The 12,399-nt window shown below is 33.2% G+C and overlaps 1 protein-coding gene across 1 annotated transcript in view; it reads left to right on the top strand.

The window, feature by feature from the left end:
• Nucleotides 1-12,399, top strand: part of ATG4C (autophagy related 4C cysteine peptidase) — a 58,914-nt gene that overhangs the window by 39,245 nt on the left and 7,270 nt on the right. Inside the window, exons 8-10 of the mRNA XM_055083908.1 lie at nt 827-905; nt 1,565-1,641; nt 6,984-7,103. Of these exons, the coding sequence (XP_054939883.1) occupies nt 827-905; nt 1,565-1,641; nt 6,984-7,103 (276 nt within the window). The remainder of the gene's footprint in view (nt 1-826; nt 906-1,564; nt 1,642-6,983; nt 7,104-12,399) is intronic.

The raw sequence follows: 12,399 nt of genomic DNA, 5'->3' as shown, positions 1-12,399 counted from the left end.
AAGGAAAGTTTATTGTTTAATATTTTGGGGTTTTATAACATATACTTTATCATTATTAGTGTTTTCTAACGTAATATATGCTAAAATTAATGCAGAAACTATTGATAGGATATTAATTGATTCCACTGGACATGTTTTTAATTGACTCCACTCCATGGACATGTTTTTTTAAAAAGTATAGAATTATTTGGCCCAGCTTAAATAGAGTTCTGCTTAGAATAGATGCTGAGGGAAATATTAAACAATTTATTGAGGTATCACTGATATTTTATGATTAGTAAAATAAACTGAGTTTAAATACAGTAATAATTATTATTTTCCTTGAATTAAATTGTTTTCATTAGTCTTTATTCCAAATGAAGTAGCGTAAAAATTTTGTCATGAATGCCATTGATTAAAAATGTTTTTTAGTTTGTGATTCTAAGACTCAAGTTTTAGTGAAAACAGTAACAATGTCTAATAATTATTTCTAGCATTTCAAAAAGCCTGATGAAAATACTACATTGATCACAGCAAGGCTGCACCAGCTAACTGAAAGGCCAAATGTTTTGACTTTGGCAGGCATTTTTATTGCCTTTCCATGGTTATGTTGTTTATCTCTATAACTGGCACATAGTAATTGTTTAATGTTGTTGAATGGTTTAAAGAAAATGGAAGATAGTTTGGTGGACAAAAGGATTTCAGAACATGGGGAAAATGTAATAAAAATAAAACTGGTAGTGAAAAATTTGGGAACTACTACTACTATTAGTAATACAAATTTGGTTGTCTTGAATAATTATCATTTGTCTTTTGACTCTAAATTTGAATTAATTTATTTTGGCAGGGTATTTTAAGCCTTGAATATTGTGTGGGTATTGTTGGTGGCAAACCTAAACAGTCATATTACTTTGCTGGATTTCAAGGTTAGTGATTTAGTAAAATATATTTCTTCTCTGTTTTCTTTTCAAAGTTGGAAAGTTAATATAGGATCATCTAGAAACAGGATGATTAATGGAGCAAAATGAGTACCTTATAAATTCATCAGTCCTACCATAGCCACTCATTTGTCATTTGGTCCACAGCATAATTGGATTCTGTAAAATGTATATTTAATTTCTGTTATTGCATAAACAAGGCATAATTTATTGGTTTTACTAAACTTTAGAAGACATTGCTGCCACATTCTGGCAGTTGCTATTTACATATTTACCTTTTATCAGTTTTAGTGGTGCTAGTTGATGATAAAATGACAAGCAATATGTTCTTCCTGTCAGGATAAAGTAGTGCAATACATTTTTCATATGCAAACTGTAGAATATAATTGTGTGTTTGTGAAAGTAATTTTATCACCAAAAATTAAATGACAGTCTCATCACTTTATAAAAATTCTGCTTATACAAGCATATTTGATTATGCAAAAGTTAATCTGTCCTGTGCAAACCTATGTTTCAGTCAATGAATATCAGTCTGGCAAGCTGTTACTCCCAGATTTTTTTCAGCTATTCTACATAGAAATTGGATTGTAAGCAGTGTAATAATAAGGTGTTTTTTGAATTACTTGTCTTCTGTTTTGTCCTTGTAGATGACAGTTTGATTTACATGGATCCTCATTACTGCCAATCTTTTGTAGATGTCAGCATAAAGGATTTCCCTCTTGAGGTACTGTGGATAAAGAGCTGGTACTGATTTCTTACCATATGAAGCAAATTCTAATTTAGAGATGTGCTAGGCAGCTACGCTTTTATGGTATCACAGTTACAGGTTAATAATAAATATTTTACTAATTTGTAAACCCATAATACATACAATGGTCAAAGGTTAAATAATTCGTTGCTGAATTTTAATTTACAATACACTTTCTTCTTCATTTATCTTTGTCTCTAACTTGTTAGATACCCTAGCCCTACCAAAATGAATGATCAAGCCTCCAAGTAATTTTGTACATATACAGCTGAATAGTACTGAAGAATTTAAAATGTTAGGTATGTTTTAAAAAAAAAGAAAGGGGGAAAAAAAAAATAAAGAAGATGATGGAGTTGGGTTAGAGTGACAAAGTGATTGAAGGAGGCTGCAAAATTATTTTGCTTTAAGTATAGTAATTAAGTCTTAGCCTCTAGTTAAGTTTTCACGAGTTTTAATTGGGTTTCTAATATTTGTTTTAGCTTTGATTTCTTAAAGTCTTCTTTTCCTTTATGTTAATCATTTTCTGATCCAGCATTTAAAAAAAATTTTTATTGCATTATAGCTGGTTTACAATGTTGTGTTAGTTTCAGGTATACAGCAAAGTGAATCAATTATACATGTGCAGCATTTTAATTCAGAAAATTTTGAGAGTGCATAAGTGAGACATGTTATGTTACCATGTTATGTTACCATGTTATGTTACCATGTTTATGTTATGTAAACCATGTTACATGGTTTTGGTTCTTGTTTTCCCAGGTGATGCTTTTACAGACTTTTAAAGTAATCACTTGAGTGGCATGGATTACTAATTCTCAAGAGCTTGACAAGATGGAAATGTGATTTAGTACTTTGTTTTAGTAATAGCTTGCTAGCTAATGTTAATACCTAATAAGTATTTAGGGGGTAGATTATGAAAATGGATAAACCACAAGATTAAAAACTGGTTTTAAAAGATACATTATAAAACAACCTAGCATTTTTTGTAGACTATTACCTCAACTAAAGTACAAGCGTCTTGAGGCCAGAATCAGCTTTGCTTTCTACTTCCTTCCTTCATAATATTTTGCATGTAAACTTTAATAAATATTTCTAGTTGGCTGATTGATACTGTGTGAGGAGGCACATAGAATTGTGCTACGTAAACCACACTGTAATTCTTTTGCTGCTGCCTTGTGGTCTTGTGGCACTGATTCCTATGTCTGTGTTACATTTCCAGTGTGTCTGTGTCAAACTGACTCCTTAAAAAAGTAAATACTTGAGATTCAGATGGAAACTTGTTCACAGTATTCTAGTATTATCTAAAACAGGCAAATTAAAATATTAGTGTTGGTTATTTTGGCCAGTAGAAAGAGACTATTCTTCTCATATTTTGAGAGACTCTACAAATATTGCCAGGTCAGTGAATATCCTGGTTATGTCTACACAGTCAATGTTAGGAAGGTCGCAGCTCATTATTGGGAGACTGTTGCAACACTTCAGCACTTCAGTAAAAGCTTGAAGTGGGGTGAAAGTGAGAATGGAAAAGAAGAATGATTTTAAGAGACTTTGTAAAGTAAAATTTGTTGAAATTAGGTAACTTCTTGAATGCACAGAAGCATTTATTTCTTATATATTGGGACACCAAGAAAGTGGGTTTAAGATGAGCTTTAGCAGTGAGGGTCTGTTGAACTGTGGGTTCACGTTGTTAGTGGTTAGGACAGGGCAGAGTTTCAATTGTTGGGATGAGAGAACTAGTGGATATATATTTTCTTATACATATTTATGAAGTGTGTGTGTGTATACATGCATGTATGTGTGTGTATATATTTAATAAGTTAAGATTTCTTAAACCAGAGACTATTGCTTCATGCTATTTATGATATACTTTCCGAATGACTGATTCTATCTCTTTACAAATACTGAATCTATTCTATTATTAAGGTAATATTGTATTACCTTAATATTAATATTCTATTAGTAAGGTAAGAAAAACCTTATTATAGATATGTTAGTCTCTTCTGATTCCTGGGCCCCCAATTCCAAGTTTCAGGTTTTAGGAGGTTTATACAGTGGTGACTATTTTAATATATCCTAGTAAGTTCAGAGAATAGTGGCATTAAAGCTATTAGAATGATGTGATGTGATTATGTAGATAGATGAGTGAATTCATCGGTGAAAGATGTATGCTTTATGAATTACACATGTGAACTGCAGTTCGTAGGAGGTGCTTTTTAGTAAGGATATATTCTCTAATTAGTTATCTTAGGAAGCTTTATCTAAATCACCAGAATAACACAGCTACACCTAAAAGTATTTGTTTCAGTATTATTTGTATGTTTAGGTAATAGAATCCACTATTCCATATAATAAGCCTAGAACAGGCCTAGAATTTAGTAAGTGCCTAATATCTAACTGTTTGTTGAGGCAGTGAATAAACAGTGTGTTGAAAAATGAAATAAATGGGAATTGACTCACTCTGGCCAGTTTTTTCAGAAACATATTTTATTGTCACAGAAGTGTATCTAGTGATACTTGCTAAAATGTGTTTGTGAAGTAGAAGCTGCTACTCTTAGCAGTCATCAGAATTTTAAAAATTAAAAAAGAAATCTAAGTGCATAGCTCAGAGAATTATCACAAAGTGAACATAGCTGTGTAATGCCACTTGGGAAAATATTTTAAAGTCTAACTTGTTTTACAGTAAACAGAAATGATTCTGAATTATAAATTAATGTTGGTTTGTTTCAGAATCTTCTTGGGTGAACAAAAGATTATAATTTAAATGGTATAAAATACCTCTCTGTAATATGAGTCCTAGTACTCATGTAGGAACACCCAGTAACAATTTCACTTTTCAGTCATCAGAGATTATCTGTGTTTTGGTGAATAATTTCAAAGTTCGTTGTAGGCATCTAAACAACTATGATTAACTAGTCTTTGTCATTATTATCTATGATGATTGAGGCAATACAGTGAAATAGCACTAAGCCTATACCAGTTTAGTCTCAATGGTTCTTACATGAAAACTTGAATCAATGCAATGCTTTAATATAATTTAGGGCACCCATGTAGACAGGTTAAAAAAATACTTTGTTGGACCGTACAAATTTTTGGCTCTTCTTTCTTATCCCCAAGTAGCAAAAACCAAATAAACATTCCTTATTATTGGCTTTGGAAGGAGTTGGGCAAATGACTATTGTTAGATACCTTGTATGTAGAATAATTTAATTGTAACTATGACCTAGAACTGTCTGAGCCTTAAACAGTAATACTCCTGTATATTGTTAACTAACAAGTTTACCTAGCTCTTCTATGCCTTTCCATATCTGTTTTTAATATCTCTTTATAAATAAAACAGGTAAAACAATGTTAGAAAAAGTCCAACTAAGACAATACTTGTGTTGACTAGAACACTGGACGTTCCAGTTTAGCTAGGGTGGATCTCACTGTAAATTAAGTGTTAGCTAAGCATTTCATAGAAGTCATAGTTTTGAAAACACATTTGTTTGGTCTATGCTTACTAGCATGATGTTGGATTTGAATCTAGTATGTGACTGAACTATCTGTAAGGGAAAAAAAAGCAGCTTGGAATGTATTTGTTTTGCATATCCTCTGATGATAATATGGGATAGTAATTGGATCACTAGGATGTATGTAGGGGGAGAGAAAAGAGTGATTTTGACTGATTCACCATGAACATAAATATGAAAGCCTATATTTTTCTGTGTTTTAATAGATAGTTTCAAGTTGAAATCCCTTAGTTTCAGGCATTAAATGTAGGGAAATTTTAAGTTTATGGGTTCCTATCAAGCCTAGATTATTTCTTGAGCTTCTTCCTTTAATTCAAAAATATAAACTATGCAGTGAAGAATTTCCCATACCTGTCTCCCATCTGCCCAGTTTTCTTCCTCTCCTTAAACTTGTTAATTTTTGATATCTTTATGCAAATATAAGCAAATATGAATATATATATATATTATGGCCCTCCTTTTTAACATAAACTTTTTTTATACATACAAAAAAAGATTTGGTAGCATCAATAATTTTTAAGGACAAGTGTCTGAGCATTCACGCAGTTAAAAAAATCTTTTGAACAAAGTACCAGAGTGTAGTGGTGAAGAAAAAAAACATTGGAATGATTAGCTTTATATTCTGCCCTTTTCCTCCTTTTGCATTCTCTAAAGATACCAGACTCTACTAGTAGCCACAGCCTATTGACAAGAGTAGAGAGTCTAGAGCAGTCTCCTTAGCTCATTTATATCTTTAGCATTGTGGCCACTTGAGAAAAGTGAACTAAGGAACAGGAGGACTGGTAAGGAGAAGGGCAAGGACCATAATAGAACAGTTTTCACCTGTATCCTGGGTGGGACTGAACAAGAACTTGAGGTAAAGCTCAGTAGAAGAGTGGGTTGGGAGAATGTGTAATTATATGCTAATTGTGTCAATTGCTAAAACCCTCATGTTGATCTGTTTTCATATCATTATGGAGCATTTTCATGAACCGGCATATTTGTTTACAAAGTCTTCGTATTCTTATTCAAAGGTTTATAAACAAAAAAATCTCTAACCAAACAGACATAATTACACTTTCTTAGAAATAGCTAACTTGATTCTAAACCTTGTACTAGCTTATTCATGTCTTTTTCAGAGACACATTTTTCTTCCCTTCTGCAAGTGTTAGAAATGCACACCACTTTTTAAAAAAAATTTATTTATTTTATTTATTTATATTTGGCTGCGTTGGGTCTTCGTTGCTGCGCGTAGGCTTTCTCCAGCTGCGGCGAGGGGGGTCTACTCTTCGTTGTGGTGCGTGGGCCTCTCACCGCGGTGGCCTCTCTTGTTGTGGAGCACAGGCTCTAGGTGCGCGGGCTTCAGTAGTTGTGGCGTGGGAGCTCAGTAGCTGTGGCTCGTGGGCTCCAGAGCACAGGCTCGGTCGTTGTGGCACCCAGGCTTAGCTGCTCCGCGGCATGTGGGATCCTCCCGGACCAGGGCTGGAACCCGTGTCCCCTGCATTGGCAGGTGGGCTCTTAACCACTGCGCCACCAGGGAAGTCTAGAAATGCACACCACTTTTGACACACTTCCTTTCTTTTGCAGATTGGCACTAATGTTGCATAAGTTGGAGATTTGGTGAATTGAATATACACAGTGTTGGCGCTTACGTTTTACAGCTTTGGAGACTGGGAGGGATCATCTGCAGAGGATAGACTAAAACACCATTTGAAAGCATGTTTGTAGTTTGGAGAAAAGCTAGATAGCAAATTTTAAATTAAGTAATATTTTTGTATACTTAAGTCCATCAAATAAAACTAAGTTAATCCTAAAGAACTTTTAAAATTACAGACATTCCACTGCCCTTCTCCCAAAAAGATGTCATTTCGAAAAATGGATCCTAGCTGTACAATAGGATTTTACTGTCGAAATGTTCAGGACTTCAAACGAGCTTCTGAAGAAATCACTAAGGTACTTTTATTTTAAATATTATAATATTTGTAAATGACCTAATTTTTATTACAGGTAGCCTATCAGAAGATAAAAATCTATAGATTATGATTCGTTTATAAAATTTCCCCTTGAATGTTAATATTATTAAGAATATTTTGAACCAGAAAATACAACTATTTGGGGATTGCTAGCTTTTGAGGATGATGAAATCACTTAGTGACCAATTGAAAGTATTGATTGCTCCACTAGGTGGCACTGTTGAAATAAAAATCTCTGCAAACTAGCCATGTGCAAGCAATTAGGTTGTATTTTATTTGAAGAGGATTTTAAAAGGGCAATACCTTAGGGGGTAGAAAAAAAATTAATGAAGTATTTGATCAAGCCAAATTGTGCATTATTTCTTGTTAGTCCAAGTGTTTTGATTTTTGTAAAGAGAAATGGTGTTTTTGGATTTCTCAGAACTGTTTTATTAAATGAGCTGTATTGTTAACCTTCCAATAAACTTGTTTAATCTGATCTATTCTACTTATAGGATCCTGGAAATAGGTTTATTTAACCCCTCTTATTACCTTTAAACTTCTGCATTTTTCTGGCCCTTGAGTACTGCTAAAACATTTATAGGGCCATAAACTCTGTCTATATTTAGTACTTTAGAAAGTAAAAAAATTGCTTATTTAGGAAGTTAGCCTAATTGGATGGCTCTCTTTATTAGTATCAATATTATAGGTTATCATTTTTTATGGTAAGTAAAACTAAAACTAGAATCATTTTTGGGAATTCTTAACTTGAGCTCAGTTGTAATATGTATACCTTATTACTGCTTTACTTCCAATTAATTTTATTCAGGAAAATGGACATAGTGGGTTGAAATTTTATTTTTATAATGTAAAAATAGAATGAAAAAGTTAAATAAAAAGTTTCATTTAAGTTAGGTTTAGTTTACTTGACCTGCCATGTAAAAGAGGAAATTTAACAGGAACATGACAGAAAAATGAATGAGGAGAGGAGAAAATGAGATATGTGAGAACCTTTTCTTATTCCTCATTTCTCACAGTTGTCGTCTTTTCATTCTTCTTTTCAACCTGAAAGGCCAAGTGAACATAAGAAAATATGTTTTCTCCATTTTCCCCCTTTTTATTACTTGAAATTAGTATATACATTTGTATATTTTAGTTTGACAATTCTCTGGCTTTATAAAGTATCATGTATGTGCTAAAATATACAAATACAGATATATGGTAATATAGATTGATGTTGATGAACATTTTCCATTAAAAAGTCCCATTTATGTTTCCGTTAGTTTATTTTTTATCTAGGTTGAAATAAGTATATTTAGAACAGTGATGTAGTCTATCTCTGGAATAGAAAAAAGCCCAAATTACTGTTACCAAATTGAGAAAAACAATGTTCATAAATGAGTTGCATGTTGATATTTTCTGATTAAAAACAGATAGTTTTGTGGTTTTATACTAATAGTTTTTACACTGGAAAACTACTTAGAAGTTATTGTTCTTGATGCATCCAAGTAATATGCAGTCTTAAAGCAATGAGAAACTATGTTGAAATATAATATGGAAGTACTGAGAATTTTGCCAGAGTCAATTAACTTTGCTTTAATTATACTGTTGTTCTTAAGTTAATAGATTTTTGTTAGCAGTATCAAAACCTCACTTTGTCAGTTAATAACTTGATCATTTACTTTTGCATGGAAGATTGTAAGTTAAGCAATTTTCCTTCTTAAAAACTGAATTCAGCATTTTTAGTTAAACTGTTATATTTTTCTTTGAAAATTAAAACATCTTAAATTATTTGTTTCTATATAGGATATATTTTCAGTTTTCTCATTTTGAAATTGAGGCCAGGTAGTCTAGATTCTCATGTTTAATTTGTAATGCTATGTGAATGAATATTCTAATGCTTATGCCACATGAGTTTTAAAATGTTAATAAAAATTGTTAAATTAATTCAGTGTTTAGCAGAGCTCAGTCCAGCAAGTATCTGAATAACTGTCATGTTGAAAACACAAAATGACCAAGGCTTTGCCCTCAAGTAGCATTTATAGTTCAGGAGGCAGAATAAGACAAGTAGACATGTATTACACTGAATATGATAAGCATTCATACAGAAATAGAAATAAATTGATAGGGTAAGGAGGAGTGTTAAAATGAGAGAGATGTCACATCCAAGTCAAAGTTCTTTATTGTGATGGTGATATTTAATATGAGCCCTAAAGTGTAGGCTTAATTTCTGTTGGCTAAGGGAGAAGGGGGAGGGTACGTCAAGCAGAGGAGATAACAAGAGGAAAAGTATTGGAAAAGAAAAATGTAGAGCTTCTCTAGAGAATGGCAAATAGTCCAGTTTGTTAGGTGCCATGGACACATATAGGGCACGATTTTTTGTCTTCTGATTGCACGAATCAGAATCCCTAGAGGTATGGCCTGGGAGCCTCCATTTCTAACAAACTTCACAAGTAATCTTGTACACCAAATTTGAGAACCACTAGTATAAGACAGTGCAACCCAAAGTGTGATACTTGATGTTTTTAGGTGACCCTGAGACAAATATTCTGATACTTATATATGTATATTCATATTAGAAAAGAATAGCTGGTTTATTAAACATGTGGTTTCCTACTTATCGTTGACCTGTACAAGGCTATTGGGGTTAAAATTATGAAAAGAAAAATATTCATTAATTGTAATAGAGATGGCATATATAGTGAAAATAAGGAAGGACGTATATAAATGTCCAAGACTTGGGAAACACTGCTATAGGAAATAGTGAAGGAGGCTAGAAAAGGAGGTTGGAAAAATATTGTGGAGAGTATTGAATGCCAGGCTGAAGAAGTTTGTACTTTGCAATATGTTCATTTTATTAAATTAGTTTTTAAAAATTTCAAGCATACAGAAATATAGAGGATAGAATAATAAATAGCCATGTGCTATCTCTAAGCTTAAGGGAAAAAAAAAAACCCATGTATATAATTGAAGTGTATTACCTTTCCCCAATCTTATTCCCTTATTTCCTTCCCAGTGGTAGCCACTATCCTAAATTAGTGTAAATTAGTATACTTGATGTATCTGTAAACAACATACACTGTTTTTTTGTATGTTCTTAAACTTGTCATTAATTATATATTCATATAAAAATGTATGTATCCTTTTGCAACTTGCTTTTTCATTTGATAGTGACTTGGAAATTATATCTATTCATGTTGGTCTAGCTTATTCATTTAAACTGCTAAATAGTAGTACATTTTACAGTATACTACATTTAAAAAATGTATTTATTTATTTCTTGAATTTTTTGAAGTATAGTTGATTTACAGTGTTACGTTAACTTCTGCTGTACAGTTGTACATATATATGTATATATATTCTTTCATACATGTATATTCTTAGTTGTACATATATATATTCTTTTTTTTTTTTTTTTTTTTTTTTTGTGGTATGCGGGCCTCCCTCTGCTGTGGCCTCTCCTGTTGCGGAGCACAGGCTCCGGACGCACAGGCTCAGCGGCCATGGCTCACGGGCCCAGCCGCTCCGCGGCATGTGGGATCCTCCCAGGCCGGGGCGCGAACCCGGTTCCCCTGCATCGGCAGGCGGACGCGCAACCACTGCGCCACCAGGGAAGCCCTATATTCTTTATTGTATTCTTTTCCATTATGGTTTATCACAGGATATTGAATATAGTTCCCTGTGCTATACAGTAGGACCTTGTTGTTTGTCTGTTTATTTATTTATTGAGGTACAGATGTTGAACATCTTTTCATGTACCTGTTGGCCAATCGGTATGTCTTCTTTAAAGAAACAGCTATTTAGGTTTTCTCCCCATTTTTTGATTGGGTTGTTTGTTTTTTTTGATATTGAGTTGTATGAGCTGTTTGTATATTTTAGATATTAACCCCTTGTCAGGTGCATCATTTGCAAATATTTTCTCCCATTCTGTAGGTTGTCTTTTAATTTTGTTGATGGTTTCTTTTGCTGTGCAAAAGCTTATAAGTTTGTATAGGTCCCATTTGTTTACTTTTGCTTTTATTTCTTTTGCCTTGGGAGCCTGATCTAAGAAAATATTGCTATGATTTATGTTGAAGAATGTTTTGTCTATGTTCTCTTCTAGGAGTTTTATGGTGTCATGTCCTTTATTTAGGTCTTTAAGACATTTTGATTTTGTTTTGTATATGGTTTGAGGGAGTGTTCTAATTTCATTGATTTATGTGAGGCAGTCCACCTTTCCCAGCACCACTTGCTGAAGAGATTGTCTTTTCTCCATTGTATATTCTTGCTTCCTTTGTTATAGATAAATTGACAGTAGGTGTGTGGGTTTACTTCTGGGCTCCCTATTCTGTTCCATCAATCTATGTGTCTGTTTCTGTGCCAATACCATGCTATTTTGATTACTGTAGCTTTGTAGTATTGTCTGAAGTCTGGGAGGGTTTTGCCTCCAGCTTTGTTCTTTTCCCTCAGGATTGCTTTGGCAACTCTGGGTCTTTTGTGGTTCCATATAAATTTTAGTATTATTTGTTCTAGTTCTGTGAAAAATGTCTTGGAGAATTTGATAGGGATTGCATTAAATCTGTAGATTGCTTTGAGTAGTACAGCCTTTTAACAATATTAATTCTTCCAATCCAAGAGCATGAGATATCTTTCCATTTCTTTAAATCATCTTCAATTTCCTTTACCAATGTTTTATAGTTTTCAGTGTATAGGTCTTTCACCTAGGATGCTGCCATTTTAGATTACCACTACAATTCATTTCCTTCTAATCTTTTTTCTTTCTTTTATAAATAATTGTGTTTTTTCCTTTTGCTTTTTTAAATTGAATTATAATTGACATACAATATTAGACTAGTTTCAAGTGTACAACCTAGTGATTCAGTATTTTTACACATTATGACGTGATCACCATGATAAGTCCAGTTACCATCTGTCACCATACAGAGTAATTACAATATTATAGACTATATTCCACATGCCGTACAATACATCCCTGTGACTTTTTAATTTTATTTAATTAATTTATTTATTTAAACATCTTTATAGGAGTATAATTGCTTTACAATGGTGTGTTAGTTTCTGCTTTATAACAAAGTGAATCAGTTATACATATACATATATCCCCGTATCTCTTCCCTCTTGCGTCTCCCTCCCTCCCCCACTCCCTATCCCACCCCTCTAGGTGCTTACAAAGCACCGAGCTGATCTCCCTGTGCTATGGGGCCGCTTCCCACTAGCTCTCTATTTTACATTTGGTAGTGTATATATGTCCATGCCACTCTCTCACTTTGTCCCAGCTTACCCTTCCCCCTCCCCGT

Source organism: Physeter macrocephalus, chromosome 4, assembly GCF_002837175.3.
Source record: "Physeter macrocephalus isolate SW-GA chromosome 4, ASM283717v5, whole genome shotgun sequence".
NCBI lineage: Eukaryota > Metazoa > Chordata > Mammalia > Artiodactyla > Physeteridae > Physeter > Physeter macrocephalus.
Note: the sequence above shows the minus strand (reverse complement) of the source record. Positions and strands in the feature narration are given on the sequence as shown.